General features: G+C 51.8%; 2 protein-coding genes across 4 annotated transcripts in view; one reads left to right on the forward strand and one right to left on the reverse strand.

Moving 5' to 3' along the window:
- CREB3 (cAMP responsive element binding protein 3) overlaps positions 1–25,206 on the reverse strand; it is a 49,402-nt gene that overhangs the window by 1,939 nt on the left and 22,257 nt on the right. The window contains exons 2-6 of one of the 2 annotated variants that reach the window (XM_073227720.1): positions 12,978–13,100; positions 1,519–1,653; positions 1,284–1,431; positions 1,143–1,210; positions 933–1,028 (exon numbers count right to left, since the gene is read on the reverse strand). In XM_073227720.1, the coding sequence (XP_073083821.1) occupies positions 933–1,028; positions 1,143–1,210; positions 1,284–1,431; positions 1,519–1,653 (447 nt within the window). In that variant the 5' untranslated portion in view covers positions 12,978–13,100. Of the gene's footprint in view, positions 1–932; positions 1,029–1,142; positions 1,211–1,283; positions 1,432–1,518; positions 1,654–1,751; positions 1,904–12,977; positions 13,101–25,206 lie in introns of those variants that run through there. The other variant, XM_017677022.3, reaches the window with a different exon arrangement.
- TLN1 (talin 1) overlaps positions 2,221–25,206 on the forward strand; it is a 30,735-nt gene continuing 7,749 nt past the window's right edge. Inside the window, exons 1-41 of one of the 2 annotated variants that reach the window (XM_017676000.3) lie at positions 2,221–2,357; positions 8,296–8,460; positions 8,705–8,802; positions 9,063–9,192; positions 9,308–9,460; positions 9,721–9,863; positions 9,972–10,099; positions 10,774–10,834; positions 11,488–11,592; positions 11,902–12,057; positions 12,836–12,937; positions 13,107–13,183; positions 13,377–13,557; positions 13,757–13,870; positions 13,981–14,089; positions 14,339–14,547; positions 14,701–14,799; positions 15,214–15,264; positions 15,822–15,989; positions 16,169–16,463; positions 17,024–17,190; positions 17,975–18,103; positions 18,283–18,399; positions 18,499–18,612; positions 18,821–18,955; positions 19,107–19,235; positions 19,408–19,510; positions 19,653–19,861; positions 20,226–20,345; positions 20,552–20,749; positions 20,938–21,077; positions 21,258–21,351; positions 21,455–21,544; positions 21,656–21,778; positions 22,889–23,032; positions 23,496–23,657; positions 23,884–24,024; positions 24,114–24,295; positions 24,474–24,606; positions 24,822–24,923; positions 25,019–25,189. In XM_017676000.3, the coding sequence (XP_017531489.2) occupies positions 8,331–8,460; positions 8,705–8,802; positions 9,063–9,192; positions 9,308–9,460; positions 9,721–9,863; positions 9,972–10,099; positions 10,774–10,834; positions 11,488–11,592; positions 11,902–12,057; positions 12,836–12,937; positions 13,107–13,183; positions 13,377–13,557; positions 13,757–13,870; positions 13,981–14,089; positions 14,339–14,547; positions 14,701–14,799; positions 15,214–15,264; positions 15,822–15,989; positions 16,169–16,463; positions 17,024–17,190; positions 17,975–18,103; positions 18,283–18,399; positions 18,499–18,612; positions 18,821–18,955; positions 19,107–19,235; positions 19,408–19,510; positions 19,653–19,861; positions 20,226–20,345; positions 20,552–20,749; positions 20,938–21,077; positions 21,258–21,351; positions 21,455–21,544; positions 21,656–21,778; positions 22,889–23,032; positions 23,496–23,657; positions 23,884–24,024; positions 24,114–24,295; positions 24,474–24,606; positions 24,822–24,923; positions 25,019–25,189 (5,412 nt within the window). In that variant the 5' untranslated portion in view covers positions 2,221–2,357; positions 8,296–8,330. The remainder of the gene's footprint in view (positions 2,358–8,295; positions 8,461–8,704; positions 8,803–9,062; positions 9,193–9,307; positions 9,461–9,720; positions 9,864–9,971; positions 10,100–10,773; positions 10,835–11,487; positions 11,593–11,901; positions 12,058–12,835; positions 12,938–13,106; positions 13,184–13,376; positions 13,558–13,756; positions 13,871–13,980; positions 14,090–14,338; positions 14,548–14,700; positions 14,800–15,213; positions 15,265–15,821; positions 15,990–16,168; positions 16,464–17,023; positions 17,191–17,974; positions 18,104–18,282; positions 18,400–18,498; positions 18,613–18,820; positions 18,956–19,106; positions 19,236–19,407; positions 19,511–19,652; positions 19,862–20,225; positions 20,346–20,551; positions 20,750–20,937; positions 21,078–21,257; positions 21,352–21,454; positions 21,545–21,655; positions 21,779–22,888; positions 23,033–23,495; positions 23,658–23,883; positions 24,025–24,113; positions 24,296–24,473; positions 24,607–24,821; positions 24,924–25,018; positions 25,190–25,206) is intronic. The other variant, XM_017676143.3, reaches the window with a different exon arrangement.

Below are 25,206 nucleotides of genomic sequence, written 5' to 3' on the forward strand. Positions count from 1 at the left end.
CCTTCTACAGCTTCCCTAACCAACTGGCCCTCAGCTTCTGTCTGAATGTCTCTGAGAACCAGGTGTTAATACCCTCAGAGCCAGACCATTTGTAACAAATTATTAATTTATTAATTTAAAAAAAAGTTTTTTCCTTATACTGAGCCACCATCTGCCACTATAATTTCCATCCATTGGACTTACCTAGTACCTAATCTCTGGAGCCATATAAAACGAATAATCCTTAGCTATTTTATGATATTTGATATTTCTCCAGAGTTTAAAAAAAAATCTGGACAAAATTTTTAACTCATCAGCTTATCTCCTCTCCTCAGGATGGACTGCATCCTTGTAATATCTGTCAAAGCTCTGGGCTCATAACTGGACACAAAGATGTGTCTGGCCAGCATAAAAAAGCAAGATAGTTGCTGCCCTTGTAGAGGCAACTCTTCCATTGATACAGCCTCCAAACCCTGTATCACACTGCTACTGATACTGTATTTTTAAGAAATTAAAATTCCCTTAATCTGTCAGTGAACACTGATTTCATCGCAGTACTACAAATACTGTGCTTGTAAAGCTGCCACTCATTGAAACTTAAAACTCAGGATTTTACATTTTTCCTTGGTATGCCACTTAGTCCAGCCTTGATGAACTCAAACTTAATTCTACCATTCAACTACAGGTGGATTACCATGAAGTCTGTGAAATCTAAGTGTCATACTTGCACAGTCATTTCCAAGTCCCTATACTATAATGTTGCACTGGTCATTTTTAATTTGTACAAACCCCACAAAACCAGGATCAGCCCCTGCATCCAGCACATTAACTACATGCTCCAGCTTCCTCTAAGCAACAATTTGCAAAATTTCTCACCTCTGTTTTTAAGTCACTGATAAAAAATTAACAGAATTGGCCTATCTGGGGCTCCCTTTCATGGATGGGAGTCTTACCTTGGTGAGAGGAAGAGTCTCAGGCAGAGTAAGCCCCTCCTTCTCCAACAGCCTCTTTTCCTCATCTGTCAATATAAGCCGATCAATCTCCTGGGGCTGCAGGGAATGAGTGGGCAGCAGGGTTGCAAGGGAATGTCAGAGAAGAATGGGGAATTCTGCCCCGATCCCCGCAACTTGGGAATAATACTTTCAATAAATCAAGTCAAATACCTGCTCTGCCAGCTCCTCCACATGCAGTGGAGTCACCTGGGTCTTCTCTTCTCCACAACTTCCACTACCTGCAAAAGGAGCTAGTATGAATAGCCAGGCCCATTAATTTTTCCTCCAAAACATCCCTTATTTTAGACTCACCTATATCTATGGAGTCATGTTCGTGTGGGAGAGAGTAGGTGTGATCATGGTGGACAATACAGGGGTTAGAGGAGCTGAGAACGTTCAACGATGCTGGGGGACTCAGCAGGGAAATCAGGAAATCCTCTACATCCCAATCGCTCAGGGCCTGCAAAGGGTTCGGAGTAACAGGCCTTGACTTCTCACCACCCTCTCCCCTCATGGACATCTCCACCCACCCCCGCCCCCCACACACTTCAGAAAGCGGCTGTTCCCAGTCCGAAGTAAGGTCCGAGGCCGTGTGCTCCGCCCCCAAATTGCCGCTTTCCTCTACCAGGAAGCCCAGCGGATCCTGGTCACCCGGATCCAACGCCAGCTCCATACGGGACATCTAAAGACAAAATGGGCAGAAACACAGGAGTTCACCCCTACACCTGTCCTCAACCCCGAACACCACGCGCGCCCCCCACTGATGGTGTGCGGCCCCACCTGTCCGCTAGTCCCAGTTCGGCGACACTTTCCTCTTGCGGATAGCAGCGGTTCTCAAACCAGCCTCGCTTGGCCGACTCGAGCATCCCACCTTCCAACAGAGCGGAAGCAACGCAATACCCCCGGGGCATTCCGGGACTTGGAGTTCCCCCACCAATGCGGAAGTGCTCTAAGTGCCGCGCTAAGTCCCGGGAGCTATGCAAATAAAGGGTACGGCCCTTGGCCTCCACACCCTGAGGGCGTGCATTCTGGGGATTCGTCTCCGCCTTCTCCCCAGACTAAAAGAAGGAAGGATTAGAAACTAAAGGGAACTCAGGCACAGTTCGGCGTTTTCTCTGGATTGCGCCGCACCCTTGCTTCCTGCCGGGGAGGACCTGCCGGTCATCCGCCGGCTCCTGAGCATCGAGAGCTGGGGCCAGAACAGCTTCCTGCAGTTCCTGGAACCATAGAGCGCCGGCCCAGGACGCCGCCCGCGGGTGGGGGACGTTCCCGGACGGAAGTGGCCGAGTGAGTGTCGAAGGGAGGGCGAGGCCGGAGCCCGAGAGACGCCCGGGAGAACGAGCGGATTAGCGGGCCGGCGGGCGGGGCACCAGCCGGGCAGCGCAGGTAGGCCGGATCGGGCTAGTAGGAGTCTTAGGGTGGGGCCGCGAGGCCGGGCTCGGAGGCAGGCTGGCGGGTGGGGCCCCCGACTCTAGTGCGTCCCCGTTTTGGGTCCTGTTGGAGAACCCAGCGTCCAGCGTGTCTCGGCTTGGGCTCGGAGCTAAGTAGGCCGTTTTTCGGGAGCCAGGCCCTTCCTGGGAGCAGTCCTCTGACTGGGACTTTGGGGGAGGGGAAGGGGTGGGAGTAGCAGGGAGGCGCAGGGCGGGAATCGGCTTTGAGGTTAGCTGATAGCGGGTATGTGGGTACAAAAGCTTTGGGTGAGTTGGGGATTAGATGGAGTTGGGTTTAGGAATCCAGGTTAGCTTCAGGAGTTATAAAGCGGCAGTTAAAACTTAAGAGTTGTTAGTGTGAGATCCGTTTTGTGTAAGTAAAGTTTGGATTAAAGTCATTTTTTTTCTAGGATGCCCAACATAAGTCAGAGAGTTCAGGGTCGGGTTAAGAGTCAACAACATGATTTGGTTTAGAAGTCCAGTTTTAGGGATTAGCGAATATTGGCATAGTCAGTATGAGGGGTAAACAGTGAAGGGGTGGGTCAGGAATCAAATGACAAATGAACTTTAAATTTTAGGGATCAACATTTAGGGTCAAGGTTACGATTTGGTGCTAAAGGTAAAACTTAGATCAATATTAGGGACCAGGGATTGGATACTGGTATCTCCTAGAAAAGGGATGAATGTGAAAGCCATTACTGGGAAGCAGGAAACAAATTAGGGTCAGAGTTAATGTTAGGAATTAGAGCAGTTGTAGAGGTTGTGGTGGAGGTCACGGTAATTGATCATGGACAGAGATCGCTTTTGAAATTGCTAGTAGGTAGATGCCCTTGTTTTGTGAGGAGGTTTCTTATTTCCCTGTAGTTGCAGGGGCTTTTTTGTTCCAGAAAAATGACAAACTAATTTCAGACTAGGATTCTAGGCTTCAGCTAGAATTTCAGGCATCTAGGATTCCAGCTTCTTTATTCTCCTGTCTTAAGCCCATGACCACCACAGTTGCTGGGCAGGGATTCCTGGACTGTGTTGTTTACAAGATAGGGGTGGGAAAAGAACAGGAGGAATCCAGGAGATGTACAAGGAAGGCCTAGTCATAAGTGAGGGGCTGCCTAGGGAAGAGGGGACTGGTGACCAAAGGGGAAGCAAACCAAGGAAACACTGTTGACATGGAATAAAGGGATGGCTGAATCCTCTGAAAGTTAAGCTCCTCTCCCTGTCTCCCAGTTCTCTGTATATTAAGCCCTCCTCTCTGCTCTGGTCCCTGGCTCTCCATTTCACAGCCTTCCTGCACACCCCCTTACAGACTATTGCCCTTGCCTTAACTTTCCCATGGTGTTCATCTTACCTTACGTTCCCAGTTACAGTTCTGCCTCCCTGCCCACTCCTTAATCTGCACATCCTGCCTTAATTTACCTTGCCCAAATTTGAGCTTTCCCATCATCTTAAAGCACCCTCTCACCAATTCACCCACTCATCCTCCTGCACCCCAACCCAGCCTAACACAACTGCCAAGTACCCTGGCCCCTGATAGGTGCCATCCCTAATTCTAAGCCTCCTTAAATTATTGGTCCAGTTTTAGATTCCCTTCCCCCACTCCCCAAACAGAAAAGAGGAAATGAGACCCAAAGAGGAAACTGGTCTTGCTGATCCCACAGCCTGCCATTGACCACACCCCCATTTCACTCCTAGCCTGACCCTGCCACTGACCTCAGCACTATCCTCTACCCAGGCTGACCCAGCCAGACCCAGCCACTGGCTATACCCCCTTCCTCCACCCCCAGCTCTAGCTTTAAACACTGCCAGTGCTCCTTCACTCTCCCTCCCAGCCCAGCCTAATTTAGCCACTGGCCACAGCCCCATTTCTTCTCAGCCTCCTGTAGCCTGACCCAGCCCAGACCTCACTGCATTATTCTGACTTAGCCACCGTCCTCATAATTATTTTCCCCTTCTCCCAGCTTGATCCACTGATTATATATGTACTTTTCCTACCACCATCTTCCCCTTTCTCTTCACCTTGTCTTCCCCATTTCCAGCCCAATACAGTCACTGCTCTCATCCCTTCTGCCCCTACCTGGCACTAAGCACATCCCCACCCCCTTTCCCTACAGCCTAACCACATCCCCTAACACTGTCTCATCTTCACATTCCCAGCAAGCCCTGATCCTTTCTTTTCCCCGCTTCCTAGTTCTTTACCTAAACTCAAGCCGCCCCAGCCCCAAGTGGCTACTGATGACAGGAAGCTAGGGGACCCCAGCCTGACTTTGGGCCCTGGGCCAGGGGAGTTGACAAGACAAGCTGTCATCAGCTCCTGTCAGTTCTACCTCTTAAAATTGCTAATAAGTGACATTCTCCTTGCCACCATTCTAACTCTGGCTTCATTACCTCTCACATGTGCCAATGCCATTGTTTTTCTAACCAATCTTCAAGGTAACTGCCTGAGTTATTTTCCTAAAATCCAGTCTGCTTATGTGCCCTATCTGCTCAAAGCCTGCCTTGGCCTCCTGCTAGCTTCCAGTAGGTAAAATGCCTTGTATTTCTGTCTAGTCCTACCCTGGCTTTCCATCCTAACCCTGCCTTCCCCATCACTGCCCCCTTGCAGGTTCCTTGTGCTTCAGCCAGACTGCCTGCTCAATTCCCTGAGTGCTCCTCCACGATTTCCTGCTTCTCCGCCTTTGCCTATGCTATTCTCTGCCTGGAATGCTGCCCCTGACTCATCTCCGGCTGGCATAGTGGAGAGAGCTTGGGCCTTGGAGTCAGAGAGACCTGGGTTTGGATCCTGGCTTCACAACTTTCTAGCTGTGTGACTTTGGATGAGTACCCTGAACAAGTGTTTAACTTCTTTGAGCCTTAGTCTCCTGCTCTGTAAAAATGGAAATAATGAAACCTACCTTGCAGGGTTGTTGTAAGGATTAAATGAAATTATGTATACAAAGCAATTGACATATAGTCAATAAAAGATTATTATTTTTTAATCTTTATTTTTTAAAATCCTAACTTCAAATGACTTCATGGAAAAATTCTGGTCCCCCTTCCCTAACCTAAAGAGATTGCTCGCTCCCTGAGCACACTCCTCTTGGCTGTTACCACATCCTGCCCTCTGTTATAATTCTTTATTTAGCTTGTGCATGTAGCTGACTGTGAGCCCCTTGAAGGCAAAGGCTAGGGCTCACTTGTCTTGGTTCTCAGCCACTGAGTGTTTGGCCAAGGGCCTTCCCTACAACAGACCCTCAGAAATGCTTGCTAGATGAATGAAGGGAGAATGTCTATATAATGGGAGGACAGTTGTTGGGGCAAGTTGTGTGCTTGCTGATAGACATGTGTTTGTGGGGAAGTGTGTGCAAGGGATGGGGTCTTTACAGGAAGATAATGTCCTGATGGGATCTGGGTAGGTGCTGCGTGTTTTGAGATAACAGGTCCCTGGAGACAATGTAAGTAGCTTTGCAGGGAAGAGCTCTGTGCATAGGCTGGGTGCATCTGAGGAGAATGAATATGCATGGTGAGGAGTATAGGTTGGGGGCTGTGTTGGGGAAGGTCAGGTCTAGGCTTTCAGCTGCCCCGTCCAGCCCTAAATGAGCCTCCAGCGGTGGAGGCCGGATGTGTCAATCTCACCCACAACCCCCCTCCCTTCTCCCCGCGGTTGCGGACTCAGAGGCCAAATTTGGTAACAGACCGAGTGTCACTCCCCCAACCCTCTTACATTCTAACTGTCTTCAGTGTTCTCTCTCCCTTTGTCCCTTTCTGTGACTGTCTTTCTGCAGCTCCCTTTCTGGATATCTGCTCTGACTATATTCTCCATGTACCCCAAATTCCTCATCTGCAGTACACTTACATTCCATTCCTTGCTGGGATTTGACCTGTCCTCCACACACACACCCCCACCACTGATTGCCCAACTGCTCTGGAATGCATCTCAGGAATGTCTTGAGGGAGGAGGAGTTCTCTGGGAGGGGGACATAGTGGGGTGGCATTGTTGCTGTTCCATAAAACATGATGGAAGGGGAAGCAGGAACTCGATAGCTTCTCCCCATACTTCCAGGGCCTCATTCTGTGCTCTCATCACTCCCAGTTCACTCCTCAATTCCTCCTCCCTCACCCTCTTGGAGCTATGTGGCTGTCCACTCAGGACCAGCCTAGCCTGGGAGTAAGGGTAGGCATGACTCAACTCCCTTATCAGGGTCTCAACAGAGGTTTCCGTGCTTGAGGAAGAAGGGGGTGTCCATATGTCCGGAGGAAACGGGGGCAGTGGGGGGAGACATACAATTTCAGCTTAGGGTGGAGGGTCCTTGCAGTCCTACCCTCACCTCCTCTGACTCCTCCAGCTTCGCTGACCCTCCAGCCCTCCAGCAACCCCACAGCCAGGTCTGTCTAGCTACTGGAAGAGGTGCCTGAGGAATAGGGACATGGGCAGAGAGCTAGAACTGGCGAGACTGGGGGGGGGGGTCCTCTCTTATTTGGGAGTAAAAGTAGAGAGCAAACTGTAGTTCCTTCTCTTTTGGGAGTTGGACTATTTCTGAAGTCAGAAATGGTCTACCAAATGCTTGATCCAGACCTTTCCTCCATCTGTCTCCTGTTTCTACCTAGATTTTCAATCCCCCCTTCCTAATCTCTCCACCCCCCAATAACATACCCCTTCCCAGCTTCTGTGGTTCTCAGCTTCCTTCTGGATCCCACCACCCCCACCTCTGCTTCCAACTTTCTCCCTAATCCTGCTTTTCCCCCTTGGTGCTAGTAGTTTGACAGGAGACGAATGGGTGGCCTGGATTTGCTCATTCTCTTGGTTAAGAGATACCAATTCCTTGTACTAAGCTGGGTCACATCAGCTGCCAAGCAGACTTGCCATCTTGTGTACTGTGTGCCACCTGCCATCTCCAGTGGCTCTGCCAGTCCCCTGAAAGGTGGTGCCAGGAGGACGGGAGAGGGCCTGGTGGGGCTGGTAGCCAGAGCTGCACTGAAACTACTGCTAGGGGTCTCAGCTGAGATGGAGGGCAGAATTCCTCATACTGAAGAGAGAGCATAGTACAAAGAGGAGTGACGACTGGGTGGTGACATGGGGACTTAGAACAGTCAAGGACTGAGTTAGAAGAACTGGGCTTTCTTTGACCTGTCTAGAAACTCCTCCCCCTACCCCCCTACCCCTGAGTCAGATTCCCCTTCTACAGAGTTGAAAAGTTGACTAGATAATTTCTGAGATCCACTGGATTAAAGTCATAATTCTAGCTTGACTGCCAGGGAAGCCAAATATGGAGACAAGCTCCTTGGGAAGGCCTCCACTATCTCAGGCTGGAGGGAAGCTGGGACAAGAGTGGGCCTGGGCAGTTTGAATAGCTAGTGTTTGGTCTCCCTGCCAGAGTAGCTAGAGTCAGTGTTTGCAGGCTTCAAGAGCCCTTGGGAATTATCTACTGTAACATCTTCATTTTGCAGAAAAGGAGGCTAAAGCTGTGAGAGGGGAGGTCACATGATGAGGGCAGAGCTCTGAAAATCACAGACAGGACAAAGCCAGCAGGAATGTAGTGGGAGAGGAGAGAAAAAGACGAACCAGGAAAAGATGCAAACAAGGCCTGAGAAAGGAGCAGGGACAAGGGGCGAGAGAGAGACACTCAGAAGAAAAAAGGGAGGCACGGATTCCAGTGCTGGGGACAGGGCAGTGTCCACAGGTAGCAGTGTATTCAGACCTGTTTTGTACCTTGCAGACCAGCCTTTCTTCAGATGTCTTTGGTTAGGCCTGGTCCTTTTGATGTAAATAGTCTTTCACTCTTTAAGATTATTAAATAAAATAAAAGCAACCTCATTACCATCTGCTTTGGTGAGTCCCTTTCAAAAACATCCCTCCCTGGGACTCCATCTGGGGGACCTCCTCCTCACCAATGAGGGTGTGTTCTAATCCGCTGATGCCGCAGGCCAGGTATAGCCAAGCTGGAGAGAAGCTGCCACCATGGTTGCACTTTCGCTGAAGATCAGCATTGGGAATGTGGTAAAGACGATGCAGTTCGAGCCATCTACCATGGTGTATGACGCCTGTCGCATCATCCGTGAGCGTATTCCAGAGGCCCTGGCTGGCCCTCGTGAGTCTGACTACCCAGGTGGCTGGGGTGGGAGTCCTTGGTCCCTTTTCATTCCCAGGCTACTGGCCTTGAGGGATGACCCTATTGTCACCCAAGGCTAATCATTCCTCAGGTCTCTGCGCCGTGGCTCCCTCTCTCCCTTTAGGCCCAGGTCACTAGGGGAACAGTCAGGGGTGACAGTGTAGCCATTCAGTCACATCGGGGTCTCCCTAATTATGAGGTGACCCATCTTCTCTTTTATTAGCCAGCGACTTTGGGCTGTTTCTGTCAGATGATGACCCCAAAAAGGGTATATGGCTGGAGGCTGGGAAAGCTCTGGATTACTACATGCTCCGAAATGGGGTGAGTATTGCTTCATCTAGGACCATCAACATTCTCTTCCATCAGCTTACCCCATTCCACCTCCTCTTTTCAGCACCCACATCTGTTGTTTCTGACCCCTCCCCACACTTTCTCTTATAGGCAGTCACAGTACCCTGCTTTCGAGTAAGCCACTGTTGTCTTCCTTTCAGTAATCTACATTTCTCTCCTCTGGCCATGTAAAAAGGAAGTAATACCTTCAACTTAACATGGGCCCCTGCCTCCTGTTCTATCCCCAACAGGACACCATGGAGTACAGGAAGAAACAGAGACCCCTGAAGATCCGCATGTTGGATGGAACTGTGAAGACTATCATGGTGGATGACTCTAAGACTGTCACCGACATGCTTATGACCATCTGTGCGCGCATAGGTAAGGGCTCTCTGCAGGGCTGCAGGCTCGGTGGGGTGGGGGTCAGGGGGTTCATACTCTGCCAAGGGACATGGACATAGTGCCTGGGGTGCTACTGACCCACCCCCTCGGCCAGGCATCACCAACCACGACGAATACTCACTGGTCCGAGAGCTCATGGAAGAGAAGAAGGAGGAGGTGACAGGGACCTTACGAAAGGACAAGACATTGCTGCGAGATGAAAAGAAGATGGAGAAACTAAAGCAGAAACTGCACACAGATGATGAGTGTAAGCAGAAATGGAAAAACAAGCACTGGAAATGGCTGGGGTGGCAGGCACAGCTGTTTATTCATTATTTAGCGGACACGTGCTTTTGCAAGGTACTATTTTAGACACTGGGGGTGCATTACTAATAAGACAAAGCCGTACACTTGGGGAACTTCACCTATTAATGAGAGTAGGTAGGGAATGAAGAAGTAAACAAAAAGCCAGAGATCAGACAGCCCAGGGGCCACATGGGTTGGCACTGAGGGCAGCCTCTGTCCCAGTGAACTGGCTGGACCATGGCCGCACACTGAGGGAACAGGGAGTGGAGGAGCAAGAGACCCTTCTGCTGCGGAGGAAGTTCTTCTACTCAGACCAGAACGTGGACTCCCGGGACCCCGTCCAGCTGAACCTTCTTTATGTGCAGGCATGGAGAAGATTTACCTGGGGCAGGGAGGCGGGGAGGGGCAGAAGCACAGTGAGGGGACTCCTTGTGCCCATGCACAACATTTGCCTCCTGCCCTGTGCTCCCCAGGCACGAGATGACATCCTGAATGGCTCCCATCCCGTCTCCTTTGACAAGGCCTGTGAGTTTGCTGGCTTCCAATGCCAGATCCAGTTTGGCCCCCACAATGAGCAGAAGCACAAGGCCGGCTTCCTTGAGTGAGTGACCCACATCCCATACACTTATCAGGGCCCAGGCCTCCTGCCATCTTGACTCTAAGGGCCTGTCTGCATCCCAGGCCTTCTCCCCCTTGTCCTCGCCTGAGGTATCAGGGTTTGACCCACATGGGTTCCTTTCTAGCTTTTATTGGCCACTTTTGTCCTCACCAGCCCCAGGTGGAATGTGAATGTAGTCCAGAATCTCTGCCCCTGCACCCTACCTCGCTAGCAATCATGTATGCAACTTTCCTGAGACCCTCTGAAGAATTTTACTGCAGTAGCCAGAGGGAAGCAGGGTACATTTTTTCTCACAGGGAATATTAGACTAGTCTCATCCACTGGAGTTTTTCAGAATATACTGCTTCCTACATGCATGGTCATCGTAGTGAGCACCTTCTGCTCTTGGTTCCCTGAAACAGTGCTCTAGGCCCTCTTTCTCTGGGGGACTGAGCCTCCAGCTCAAGTTCCCTCAGTCCCTTTCCCTGTAGGGAAAGACACAGGCTGCATTCAAGAGCTAATGCTGAATCACCTCAATTTCAGGGACAGTCCAGACTCTGTTCCCTCAGTCTTCCTTCTCCCCAGAGATAACACTGTCCTAGACATATCCCTTACCCGTTGGCCCACATATCCCTGATGCTGTCCACTCCATGCTGACCCTCCCTTTTCTGGTATAGCCTGAAGGACTTCCTGCCCAAGGAGTATGTGAAGCAGAAGGGAGAGCGTAAGATCTTCCAGGTGAATGGGGATGGGGAGACTGTTCGGGATGACCTGGGAGCATCACTGCTTAATCTTACTGACTAAATGAACCCCCACACCACCCCTGTCTCCTCCCATCCCACTTCCAGCCACCAAGCTGTTCTCCCACCTCTATGCCAAGAAAGCTGAAGGCCTGGGCTTTTAGTCTCAGCTCCATTACTGCATTTGCTGTGGAATGCAATATTCTTGTTTTCTTTTTTTTTTTTTTTGCCTCTGACATGGGATAACAGCATCTGCCCTACATAGGATTGATAAGGAAATCAAATGAAATAGTTTAGCTGAAATTACTCTGAAAAAGTATATCTCTGCACAAATGTAAGGTGTTATCCCTGCTCTTTGAACACTGAGCCCACAAGGCCTTCCATTTGACCTGCCACTGCCTAATGGTTAATTCATGTCTCCAAAGTGTCTGCAGGTTCTTTGACTATGACCCTTGAATTGTCACTTCTGCATATCCTTCATCAGCCCTAGCCTGTTCATTGCCCTCTTATTCCTCCTGTCCTGCACTCCCTAAAACCCCTCCTATGTCCCCATTGTACACTCCCATTACAGTTAGCATCCCAACTGTCACCTTGTCTTGTGGTGATGTCCTCCCAGATTTTGCTAAATATTTCCCCATTTCATACTCAAAGGCACACAAGAATTGCGGGCAGATGAGTGAGATTGAGGCCAAGGTACGCTACGTGAAGCTAGCCCGTTCCCTCAAGACATATGGCGTCTCCTTCTTCCTGGTTAAGGTGGGTTACACCTTTTCACTGCCCTAATGTTTCCATTATTACCCTTTTCTCTCTGAAAGTCTCCGACCCTGCTGCCCTCATCACATTTCCCACCATTCTCTAGGAGTCCCATTCTCTACCTCACTCTGACTTGTGAAAACCTGCTGGGTTGTTAGTCATCCTCCACTTCCCTCCCTTTCCCTTTCCCTAAAGGAGCCTCATCCTGGCTCTCCTGCCCACTTCAGCACCCACCGTGGTCTAGATCAATCTGACATCAATTTCTCACTCAACCCCTGACCTGTAACACCAGTGACCACCTCTGCCTCACAGGAAAAGATGAAAGGGAAGAACAAGCTGGTGCCCAGGCTTCTGGGCATCACTAAGGAGTGTGTGATGAGAGTGGATGAGAAGACCAAAGAGGTGATCCAGGAGTGGAACCTCACCAACATCAAACGCTGGGCTGCTTCTCCCAAGAGCTTCACCCTGGTGAGCCTGGGGCTCAGGAGAAAGAGCTCTGGAACTTTCAGAGAGGGGGCAGCAGCAAAGGTCTTTCCTCTTCCTTGGGATAGGTGCACTGAATGTGACTCCAGAGAAAAGGAGAACTTTGGAACAGTTGCAGAAATGTGGAGGTTAGAGTAGAGGAGAAACTCTCTCCTGGAGAGTGAGTGATGCTTAAATGAAACACCTTTTAAAATCAGCAGAACAGGACTATAATCCTGTTCTGGGATATGGGAACAATACTTCACCAATCCCAGGACACCTGGGGAGTGGGGAGAACAAGATGATAGAAATATAAACCTCCCTTCTTTCAGCAGTAACTACAGACATAGTTTTCCCCTCTGGCTTTACAGTTTGCTGTTATGAATTAAAAACTGATCCCACTTTGATGAAGTGCTCTAATGAGAGCAAGAGATTCGTAAAGGCTATTTTTCCATTTTGGATACTAGTGCTAACCCTCAATTACCGTCATTGAATGATAAATGTTTGTGGATTCCTGATCTTGCCATCAGAGTGAGAGAAAAGAGATTTCCTAAATGGCATGTATTTGAAACTATGTAGCACAAATACTCTTCAGAAATAAAATATGTCTCTTCAAGGAAGAAAACAAAAAAAATAGGAGACTGAAGAAAGGCAGGCTTCTTCCTAGATGGCTGTTGGCATGGGAAGGCAGCCTTCACAGCCTGACCTCAGGGCTTCCATCCCACCCTTTGCCATCCTGGGCAGATGCAAGCTTTCTCACTGAGCCTTCACCTTGTCACCCTAGGATTTCGGAGACTACCAAGATGGCTACTACTCGGTACAGACGACTGAGGGGGAGCAGATTGCACAGCTCATTGCTGGCTACATTGACATCATCCTTAAGAAGGTGAACACTGCCTGTCCCCAGCCATCTTATCTTCCCTTACCTTCTCTCCAAGCCATTCCTCTAGAAATGGGGTCCCAGGTTCTGGAAAATGGCTGACTGTTGGAAAGAAGAGGCTGCCTTTTCCATATTTTCCTCTTCTTTAACTCTTGTTCCTTTTTCCTTCCTACAGAAAAAAAGCAAGGATCACTTTGGGCTGGAGGGAGATGAGGAGTCTACCATGCTGGAGGACTCAGTGTCCCCCAAAAAGTATGAAGGGAGCTGGGCTGATCCCATCCCTCAGAGGCAGGAAAGGCAGGCTTGACCCCAAGAACTGTTGGGGATGGGGAATCCTGAGGATGGTTCTTTAATTCGTCACAGGCTGTGGTGATACTTCAGAGGACTTGGGGTGGCAGGGGATGAGAGGAAGTCCTCTGAGTGCTCCCCAGTATATCCCCTCTAGGTCAACAGTCCTTCAGCAGCAGTATAACCGGATGGGCAAAGTGGAGCATGGTTCCGTCGCCCTGCCTGCCATCATGCGCTCTGGAGCCTCTGGTCCTGAGAATTTCCAGGTGGGCAGCATGCCACCTGCCCAGCAGCAGATTACCAGTGGCCAGATGCACCGAGGACACATGCCTCCTTTGGTAAGAGTGTCGTGTCTGCTCCCCCATCCCCACCCTGCCACCAGGGTCCCAGGCCTTTCTCCCCCAACTCTCCTGGGCCCTCCAGGAGTCACATAGACTTTTCCTCTGTCCCTGTGCACGGTCCTTTACTTAGCTTCGGTTCTCTTTTACCTTCCCCTTCCTCTAAGTGTTCCCTATTACTCCTCTTGGTGTCTTACAGACTTCGGCCCAGCAGGCACTCACTGGAACCATCAACTCCAGCATGCAGGCCGTGCAGGCGGCCCAGGCCACCCTGGATGACTTTGACACTCTGCCCCCTCTGGGCCAGGATGCTGTGAGTATGGGCTGGAGGATAGGCCAAGGCTCTGCAGCTGGGACTCCAAGGAACAGGGTTGGGTTAGCCAAACCAGAGCAGATCCTGAGGTTTGTTTTTCTTTCTCTCAGGCCTCTAAGGCCTGGCGTAAGAACAAGATGGATGAATCAAAGCATGAGATCCACTCCCAGGTAGATGCCATCACAGCCGGTACTGCATCTGTGGTGAACCTGACAGCAGGTAAGCTGGCGGCCAAGCTCTTTGGGGCAGAGGGCGGGGTGGGAGGGGACAGGGCCATGGGGGCAGTGTGTGCAATCATGAGTGTGACTGGGCTCTGGGTATGACTGTACCTTGACTCACAGAAGGGACTGTGTGTGTACGTCTCTCTCAGGATGTATGTGTGACTAACTGCCTGTTGACTGTCTTCCCCAGCCCATCGGCTAGCTTGCCGTGTGTCTCACCCACTTCTCTTGCCCCTCCTCCTCTCAGGGGACCCTGCAGAGACAGACTATACTGCAGTGGGCTGTGCGGTCACCACCATCTCCTCCAACCTGACGGAGATGTCCCGTGGCGTGAAGCTGCTGGCGGCCCTGCTGGAGGACGAAGGCAGCAGTGGCCGGCCTCTGCTGCAGGCGGCCAAGGGCCTTGCAGGCGCAGTGTCAGAACTGCTACGCAGTGCCCAGCCGGCCAGTGCTGAGGTCAGGGCCCGTGGGGTTGGCACAAGGCGGATTGAAGCCCAAGGAAAAGTGGGCACTCCAGATTGCAGGAAGCGTGGGGCCCATCGGCATGGAGGACCCATGGGCATGTGGGCAGGGGTTGGGCAGCTTCTGACTGGTGTTCACTCTCCACAGCCCCGTCAGAACCTGCTACAAGCAGCTGGGAACGTGGGCCAGGCCAGTGGGGAGCTATTGCAGCAAATCGGGGAAAGTGATACTGACCCCCATTTCCAGGTTAGTGACTTACCCAACCCCCAGAACCCCAACCTCTAGGAGGTAACTTCTGATCCAAATCCAGCTCCTAGTCCTATTACTATGAATTGACCCCTCAGAGCCAGTCTGAACCTCTGTTCCCAGGGTATGACACTGAGAACCTCAAATCCCTTTTTAGGGGGTGAGAATTCAGAACCCCTAAATCCAGACTTACCCTCCTAGCTCCTCCTTGGCCCGTACTGATGATATTTTCAGCTGCCTGTTGTCTTTTTCCTGTGTCTTCCTTGTATAGTCCTTACCCCAGCTTGAAGACATATTGAGCCCCCTCCACTCCTTTAAACTATACCACCCTGACGACACTGCCCCTCCAGCTCCCTCTGACCCACCCCATGCCACTTTCCTCTGCTGACTTGTCATCCTGGATTTCCCATGCAGATATGTGCACCCCGAGGGGCTGGGGTTCGATCTCGCCCCGATAACCCCACGGTAACAGCCTCTGGCCTGGGCCTTCCCAGCTTTGTCCTCTCTGAGCCGCATACACTCGCTTTTGCACCTCTCCCCCAGCCTCCAGGGAGAGCAGAACACGATGGCAGATGGGGAGGCATGGCACAGGCAGGGCCTAGGAAGGTGGGGTCAGGAGGATAGAATAGGGGCTTGATCGCAAGCCTCCAGAGTGATGGCTTCCAACCAAGATTGAGAAGAAATGGAGAAGCAGCTGGTGAGGGGGACCCCAAGAGGTACCGCCTCTCTCCAGCCCATTGTAATGGCGCTACCCCACCTTCCCATCGCCAGCCGAGTGTATCCGACTCAGCACTTCTCCCTCTGGTGCAGGCTCTGTTTCTCTCGGTGGGGGTTGTTCCTCGGTGGGGGTTCTGTCCTACTGGGTGCTCAAGGCAGAGGCTTGGGATAGGTTCTGGGTTGCTCTTGCATACACTGTGCTGTGATTGGAGTCAGGGGGAGTAATGAAACAGCTTATGCCTCTGAGAAGGGTCCATGTATCCCCAGGCCAACCTCAGGCCATGCTGACCACTCTTCCCTCACAGGACATGCTAATGCAGCTCGCCAAGGCAGTGGCCAGCGCTGCAGCCACCTTGGTCCTTAAGGCCAAGAGTGTGGCCCAACGAACAGAGGACTCGGGGCTTCAGACCCAGGTTATTGCTGCAGCAACACAGTGTGCCCTGTCCACCTCCCAGCTGGTGGCCTGTACCAAGGTGAGCCCCAAAAGTTTACACTAGCCCATGCTGAGACACACACACAAGAGCCTCTCATTTTACCTCTTTGGCTCCCAAGGCCTCATTACCCATCCCAGTAACTACTGTGAACACCACAAACACCCCACCTTACAACTCCTTTACAATGCCCATGTCTCTGACACTCAGTTTCCCTACAGGTGGTGGCCCCTACAATCAGCTCACCTGTCTGCCAGGAGCAGCTGGTGGAGGCCGGACGACTGGTGGCCAAAGCCGTGGAGGGTTGTGTGTCTGCCTCCCAGGCAGCCACAGAGGATGGGCAGCTGTTACGGGGAGTAGGAGCAGCAGCCACCGCTGTCACCCAAGCCCTGAATGAGCTGCTGCAGCACGTGAGGGCCCATGCCACAGGGGCTGGGCCTGCTGGCCGTTATGACCAGGCCACTGACACCATCCTCACTGTCACCGAGAACATCTTCAGCTCTATGGGTGATGCTGGTAAGGACACCACCCTGGGTAGACAGAGAACCCTGTGAGGTTTCCCAAGCTCCCTTGGATATTCCCTTGCCAGAGGTACCACCTCCCACTAAAGACTTGGCACAGTAGACGAGGTGTTTACTCTCTCTGAAACCTTGGCTTCACATATATAAAGCAGGAACATGATCCTTGCTCTGCCTTCCTGGGTGCATTTCAAGAATATGCCAAAGTATACACAAAAACAGGTGGAAAATGACATTATTAAGAGCTAGCCTTCCCCACTCCTCTCAACCCCTCACTCCCACAACCCTTCATAAAGAGTCTCATCCTTTCAGGACTGTTTGCTGAAAAATACCCATTGGAGACTATCTTCCCTCCCACCAAAGCCCATTGGAAAATCTGTTCCTCTCCTAAATCCTAAACCCAGAAAACAATAACTCTAGGGAAATCACTTTGAGAACTCTTGCATCTCTTTAAGGTCCCCAAAAAGCCCTATGTACCTTATCCGTGCCTTTCCCCCTCCCGCTCCCCCTCTCCCCCAGTGTCTGTGGCTTCCTACCTGATGTGCTCTGTCCTCTCAGGTGAAATGGTGCGACAGGCTCGCATCCTAGCCCAAGCCACCTCTGACCTGGTCAATGCCATCAAGGCTGATGCCGAGGGGGAGAGTGATCTGGAGAATTCACGCAAGCTGTTAAGTGCCGCCAAGATCCTAGCTGATGCCACAGCCAAGATGGTGGAGGCTGCCAAGGTATGGAGCCTGATGTGCAGATCCCCAGATTGGGCCCCAAAAGGAAGGAGAAAGGTCCAGATAGTCACCCTTCTTAGACAAGAGAGACCCAGAAAAAGCAGAAGATGCAAGAGAACAAATACAGGAACCGTCAGAAAGTAAATGCACCCATGCGCACAGCAGGCTGGAAGCCTCGGCTGCCAGCCAGTGTGACCCAGCATACCCTTTTCCTTCCTTTCAGTCAAAGGCCTGCTGTTACTTCTTTCCCTGCTTTGCTCCTACTACCTGCCTGCTTCCTGGTCCATGCTGTGAATGCATGTGAGCATTCAGTCCCAAGGGGCTCTGCTGCTAGTGGTAGAGAGAAGGCCAAGGTAGCAGGACACAAGGGTGCAAAAGACCATCAGGAAGAAGCCAAAAGATTCCTAGGCCCACTGGGCTCTTGGTTTATAGGAGAAATCCAGTTTCCTGCTTTGGTATTCCTGGGATCCCTGCTCTAAACTGCATCCTCCTCCCAGGGAGCCTGGCTAACCCCCATTTGCTAGTGGTATTTTGTGAGCACTGGGAGAAGAAATATGCCCCCACCAAAGGAGAAAAGCAGTTCACCCACAGAAGGGATTTCAGCATCCCAAAGGGAATCCAGGGCCTCCCTGAGGCTTCCCATTTGCCTGCCTGAGGCAGCTCATCTCAACTGAGATTACCTTTCAGTGGTATAGTTAGAAGTGACTGTAGGAAAATACGTCTTGAGTCTGGAGGGGTCAGCAGAGTGGTGCTGGGTGGTGCCCATCTACCTCTGCACTTCTCTTAGGGAGCAGCAGCCCACCCTGACAGTGAGGAGCAGCAGCAGCGGCTGCGGGAGGCCGCGGAGGGTCTGCGCATGGCGACCAATGCGGCTGCACAGAATGCCATCAAGAAAAAGCTGGTGCAGCGCCTGGAGGTGAGGGTGCAAATAAGCCAGGAACAAGCAAGAGTGAGGGTGCGGTGGGAGGAATGAAACTGGGAGGGACGTGGAAAGAAGTTCAGTTAAGATTTCCTCGTGGGATTGCACAGGCAAGGTAGGCCAGGGACTGGGTAGGGGAGTGCCTGGGGCTTGTCCTGACTACTCTGTCCTCACAGCATGCAGCCAAGCAGGCTGCAGCCTCTGCTACGCAGACCATCGCTGCAGCCCAACATGCAGCCTCCGCCCCCAAGGCCTCAGCTGGCCCCCAGCCCCTGCTGGTGCAGAGCTGTAAGGTGAGACTCTAGGAAGCATGTGGGGTCAGGAAAAGGTGCAGGAGGAGGGAGACTTACCCAGTCTGTGGGAGGTGACTCTCACAACATTTTCACCTACAGGCTGTGGCAGAACAGATTCCACTACTGGTGCAGGGTGTCCGAGGGAGCCAAGCACAGCCTGACAGTCCCAGTGCTCAGCTAGCCCTCATTGCTGCGAGCCAGAGCTTCCTACAGGCAAGGCACCTTCTCCCCCACTCTCAGACAAGGCCCTTCCCTCCCTTCTAACTCACCAAAATCTCCCACAATTTAAGTTTCTGTCAGCAGTCTCTTGCCCAGTACTGAGCCACAGTGCTCGCCAACATCACACCCTGACCATAATCAGTGTCTGTGCCAAGGCTAGAAGGAAGATGGTGCACTTCATCTGCCGTCTGTTCCCCAACAGCCAGGTGGGAAGATGGTGGCAGCTGCGAAGGCCTCAGTGCCAACAATTCAGGACCAGGCTTCAGCCATGCAGCTCAGTCAATGCGCTAAAAACCTGGGCACCGCACTGGCCGAACTCCGTACTGCTGCCCAGAAGGTATGGGAGCTGGCTCTCATTGTAGAAGGTGAGGGTGGAGTTGAGATGATGGGGAATCTGTGGAATAACTTAAAACAGGGATAACCATGTAACCTAAGGCATCAGAGGACACAGCAAGCCCTCCTATACCCAAACCCCCTTATTGTTGCAGGCTCAGGAAGCTTGTGGGCCTTTGGAGATGGATTCTGCACTGAGTGTGGTACAGAATCTAGAGAGAGACCTGCAGGAAGTGAAGGCAGCAGCTCGAGAGGGCAAGCTTAAACCCTTACCTGGGGAGACAGTGAGTATTTGTAAAACCTCATTCTTACTCAAACCCTGAAGTCTCCCTTCCCACCTGTGCCCAGAGCTGCCCAAACCTTCATTTAAACTGCCAGCTGTTCACAAGTACCTTCTCAAGTTCCCTCTTCCCCATTTCTCCTGCACCTGAGCCCAAGTCTCCCCCTCACCCCTAGATGGAGAAATGCGCCCAGGACCTAGGCAACAGCACCAAAGCAGTGAGCTCCGCCATTGCCCAGCTGCTGGGAGAGGTGGCCCAGGGCAACGAGAATTATGCAGGTGTGTGGGAAGAGCTGGGAATGGGCCATATGGGGAGGAGTGGGGGACTAGGAGCTGGATGAGGGATGGAGCTGACAGGAAAACACTGGGATCAGGGCCTGGCAGTGAAGGTGCCTTTTCCCTTCCTCTCCTGTTTCCCCAGGTATTGCAGCCCGGGATGTGGCAGGTGGGCTGCGGTCACTGGCCCAGGCTGCCAGGGGCGTGGCTGCCCTGACGTCAGATCCTGCGGTGCAAGCCATTGTGCTCGACACAGCCAGTGATGTTCTGGACAAGGCCAGCAGCCTCATCGAGGAGGCGAAAAAGGCAGCTGGCCGTCCAGGGGACCCTGAGAGCCAGCAGCGGCTTGCCCAGGTCAGGTACTGGGAAGGGGCTGCCTCCTCCCGAGACCCACCCTGACTAGGGCAGTGTCTCATCCACGCCAACAGACATCTCAGGTCTGCTCTGAAGGGCTCCTTTCGGATCCCACCCTTTCTCTCTCAGTCTTAATAGGAGTGTCTCAGGTAGACTAAGGCAGGGGCCTGGGTAAAGGCCAAGTCTGGGGAAGTTTGATCACTGTCACTTGATAGCCTAACTTCAGCCTCTTCAGTGACAGTGCCCCCCCTTCCTCTTTCACTTTCAGAGGCTCTAGAGCAATTGTCTCCATGTCCCGAATGTGGAGGAGGGGATCTCCCACATTGCTTCATTGTGGCAACCTTCATCTCCTTTCCCACCCCAGGTGGCTAAAGCAGTGACCCAGGCACTGAACCGCTGTGTCAGCTGCCTGCCTGGCCAGCGAGATGTGGATAATGCCCTGCGAGCAGTGGGAGACGCCAGCAAACGGCTTCTGAGTGACTCGGTAGGCAGATGGGGGTGTGGGGTACATAGAGCCCAAGAACTCTGAGCTGCTCCTTCCACCTTGAGACCTCTCCTTGACCCTGACTTCCCAGATCTGTCCCCTTTCATCACTCCCAGGCTCCATGCCTACCTCCCAGCGCTCCTTTACAAAACTTCCCCTCACGTGCTTCCCCCTTCCTGCATCTGACTTTCTCTCTGACTCTGCAGCTTCCCCCCAGCACTGGTACATTTCAAGAAGCTCAGAGCCGGTTGAATGAAGCTGCTGCTGGGCTGAATCAGGCTGCCACAGAACTGGTGCAGGCCTCTCGGGGAACCCCTCAAGACCTGGCTCGAGCCTCGGGTCGATTTGGACAGGACTTCAGCACCTTTCTGGAAGCTGGCGTGGAGATGGCAGGACAGGCTCCGGTATAAAGAGGCACAGGGTCTGGTTCAAGGGTTACGTAGGAGTCACCCCTGTGGCCACAGAGTCCTGACCTGTTCCTGGCTGCCTCCCCCAAGTCTCTAGCAGTACTTGAATGTCTGGAACAGAAGATCCCCTTTAGAGAAAGATAACAAAGTACTGGACAATGTGTTGACCTTCTTACTTTAAACAGAGCCAGGAGGACCGGGCCCAGGTTGTATCCAACTTGAAGGGCATCTCTATGTCTTCAAGCAAACTCCTTCTGGCAGCCAAGGCCCTGTCCACAGACCCTGCTGCCCCCAACCTCAAGAGTCAGCTGGCTGCAGCTGCCCGGTAAGTAAGAGCGGAGAAGCCAGCCCTAGAATATTGAGACTGGGGAGGAGGCATTTCCTGAGAAGTCACTGGCTTAGGAGTGGCTACAGACAAAATAGAAACAGCTAGAGCCTTCCTATGTAATATAGGACCCTGGAGTGATGAGGTGGGCATCCATTCACTCACTTTCTATTCTCCCAGGGCAGTGACCGACAGCATCAACCAGCTCATCACCATGTGCACCCAGCAGGCGCCAGGCCAGAAGGAGTGTGACAATGCCCTGCGGGAACTGGAGGTGGGCACTTGGCAGGCTAAATGGGGCTGAGGATGAGGAAGGTGTTCTGGGCCTGGGCATAAGGGAGGTGTCTTAGATCCTCCTTCACTGTCCCTCTACATAGACAGTCCGGGAACTCCTAGAGAACCCAGTCCAGCCCATCAATGACATGTCCTACTTTGGCTGCCTGGACAGCGTGATGGAGAACTCAAAGGTAAGAGTAGCCAGTCACCAGGAGGGTGGAGGGCAGGAAGGTGGAACTAACCAGGTGCTGCTTTACCCCTCTGAGGACAGGATCTGACTTCTCTGATCCTCTGTTCCTCAGGTGCTGGGGGAGGCCATGACTGGCATCTCCCAAAATGCCAAGAACGGAAACCTGCTGGAGTTTGGGGAGGCTATCGCCACAGCCTCCAAGGCCCTCTGTGGCTTCACCGAGGCAGCTGCGCAGGTTATTCTCCTGAGATGGTCCCTACCCCACCTCCTCCCAGTCTGACGGTTATTTAGATCAAATTGTGTTACAAAGCCAACTCCATGAAAACTCGGTTTTTTATCCCCTCCTAAAGTGGAGATATTTGTCAGGAATCAGAACAACAGTTCTGATCACTGTCATCCCTGAATTCTGGTGCTTTGGGTCATCACAATCAAATGTTCAACCATTGGGCCTTTCCCAGCTCTGGCTTTCCTGGTGTGTGCTAATTAGCATATGCAAATAGTTTTTTATGGAATTATTACTTCGTTAAAATAGTGCCAGTTACTAAATTTCCAGTTACTTGAGTCATCACTTAACTTTGCCTTTTCTACTTTATGAAGTATAAACAACCTATTAGCTCTGAGAGCATTTTGCTTTAGTGTATAAATCCTTAAAACAAACTGGCTTGAGAGTTCATCATCTCAGACTATTTCCCTGAAAGTCTACCATCCTGCTCCCTCAATCTCCCCTACTTTTGCCCTGTTCTGATGCCTGCTCTACTATATGGCTTGACTTGACATTCTGGAAAAGCATAAAGAAGAAAAAACAAAGCCACCATGTGTTGACTGAAGTAAGAGTCAGACGTTATGCTCTTTCCTAATATAAAAAAAAATTTTAGCAACCATTATGCCCATCCCTTCCCACTTTCCAAATGAGCTTAGAGGTTCTTGTCAATGTTAATTAGCCTAACAACCTCCATAGTTTTAAAACTATGTTTTTAAAAGAGGCTTCTGTGTGCGTGTGTGCACATGCACGTGTATCTTTTAAATGTTTTTTTATTGCTACTTCCAGTGAACAATACTTTTTACCTTAAGACTCAGCATACACATACGCAGATACAGGCTGATGAAACCCTTACTATGTGGTTTTCCTTGTTTTACTTTTTTAATCTTCTGAATGTTTGAACACATTTAACAAAACAGGGGTTTTTTCTTTTTTTTAGTGTGACTATAGTTTAATATACCTCCACTCACATAGGATGCTCACCTGAAACTTAACCCCTATTTCCCTTTTTCCCCACTGTCACTGTCAAGACCCACCTGAGGAATATTCTTTATTCCTCACCCTCCCCACCTCCTCTCTCTCCAGGCTGCATATCTGGTGGGTGTCTCTGATCCCAACAGCCAAGCTGGACAGCAAGGGCTGGTGGAGCCCACACAGTTTGCCCGTGCAAATCAGGCAATTCAGATGGCCTGTCAGAGCTTGGGGGAACCTGGCTGTACCCAGGCCCAGGTAACTCAAGGGAACAGGTACCAGGGGCAAGTCTGGGAAAGGACACTGAGCCAGGATGGCCTGGCCCAGTGGGGAAGGGGAGAGGCAGGATGTGGGAAGGACAGGGCAGGGACCCATCTCTGACCCTCCACACACAGCTTCTCTTTGGGTAACTGTCTGCTCCTGCCACATTTCTCACCCTTTGATTTTCTGTTAAGTTCACAACTTTTCTATAGATACTTAAGCTTATTCTCCAGTGCTCCCCATTATGATTTCTCCAGTTGTGGGTCTTTCATCTCCCACTTCCCACCCTGTTCATCTCTGGGTTATCTTTTTGCCGAATACTGACTTTAAGGTGACTATTTCCTAATTAGATTTCAAAGGTATCATCCTCCATCCCCCAGTCTACAGGGCTCCTTCTCCCTGGGTGTGTACACTTCCCTCCTGTCCTCATCATGGCTCTGCCATGTGTCTGTCCCCTCAGGTGCTCTCTGCAGCCACCATTGTGGCCAAACACACCTCTGCCCTGTGTAACAGCTGCCGCCTGGCTTCTGCTCGGACCGCCAATCCTACTGCCAAACGCCAGTTTGTACAGTCAGCCAAGGAAGTGGCCAACAGCACAGCCAACCTTGTCAAGACCATAAAGGTTCCAGTGTTTGAACCCCGTCCTCTTTGACCTGTCCAATCTTCTCTCCCCAGCCTCATCAGTCCCTGAGGCCTCCTGCCAAATCAAATCTGCCAGAGTCCTTTACTTTCCATAACAGCCAGCACCAGCCTCTCCCCATGCCCTCTCAGCCCAGGAGGGGGACTGGAGCTTTACCTCCTGTGCCTACAGACCATCCTGACGGCCTCTGTGTTACTCCCACTTGCAGGCACTAGATGGGGCCTTCACGGAGGAGAACCGTGCCCAGTGCCGAGCTGCAACGGCCCCTCTGCTAGAGGCTGTGGACAATCTAAGTGCCTTCGCATCCAACCCTGAGTTCTCCAGTGTTCCTGCCCAGATCAGCCCTGAGGTGAGGCAAAGTGAACGGACACCTGATGGGCCAGCTGCCTCATCTTCTCAGGATTCTTGAGACTCACCTCCCTGCCTCCCCTCTCCCAGGGCCGGGCTACCATGGAGCCCATTGTTATCTCTGCCAAGACAATGTTGGAGAGTGCTGGAGGACTAATCCAGACCGCACGGGCCCTGGCTGTCAATCCCCGGGACCCCCCACGCTGGTCAGTGCTGGCTGGCCACTCACGGACTGTCTCAGATTCCATCAAGAAGCTTATTACAAGCATGAGGTATTGAGGGGGTGGAGAACCGGTATGACTGGGGGACACGGACTGGGCTCTAAGGCATAATTAAATGAAATAGTGTTGGAGGATGGCTGCTGTCCAAGATTTGGGGGGTATGAGGAAAGATGGGCTGGCCTTGTTTTAAAGTGATGTTCTTGTGTTGGAGCCTGTGATGTGTCTGCAGGGATAAGGCTCCTGGGCAGCTGGAGTGTGAGGCAGCCATTGCAGCTCTGAACAGCTGTCTGCGGGACCTAGACCAGGCCTCCCTTGCTGCAGTCAGCCAGCAACTTGCTCCCCGTGAGGGAATCTCTCAAGAGGTAAGGGGGAGGAAGGTTATGTGGAAGTTTGAGTTTGAGAAAAGAGATGGCAAACTGAGGAAGATGGAGGATCTGGGAGGGAGCTTCACAGAATCGGGAGTATGGAACATGCCAAGGGGGCTTGTTAGGTCCACGTGGAAGCTTAGAGCGGGGTCTGTGTAGGCAAAGGTGCTATTCCAGTTCACAGTCAGGGCTAAAATGCACTTCCTCCCCAGGCTTTGCATACTCAGATGCTCACCGCAGTGCAAGAGATCTCTCATCTCATTGAGCCACTGGCCAGTGCTGCCCGAGCTGAAGCCTCCCAACTGGGACATAAGGTCACTGGAGAAATAAGTGGGGAGGGTGGGGTCCCAGGGTAGGGTGCACAAGAGCACCTGGCCCATCTGACCCCCATTCCAACCCCCTGCCTTAGGTATCCCAGATGGCCCAGTACTTTGAGCCACTCACCCTGGCTGCAGTGGGTGCTGCCTCTAAGACCCTGAGCCACCCTCAGCAGATGGCGCTCCTGGACCAGACAAAAACCTTGGCAGAGTCAGCCCTGCAATTGCTGTACACAGCCAAGGAGGCTGGTGGTAACCCCAAGGCATGAGGGCACAGCTG

The sequence above is a fragment of the Manis javanica genome, chromosome 2 (genome assembly GCF_040802235.1).
Source record: "Manis javanica isolate MJ-LG chromosome 2, MJ_LKY, whole genome shotgun sequence".
Lineage (NCBI taxonomy): Eukaryota > Metazoa > Chordata > Mammalia > Pholidota > Manidae > Manis > Manis javanica.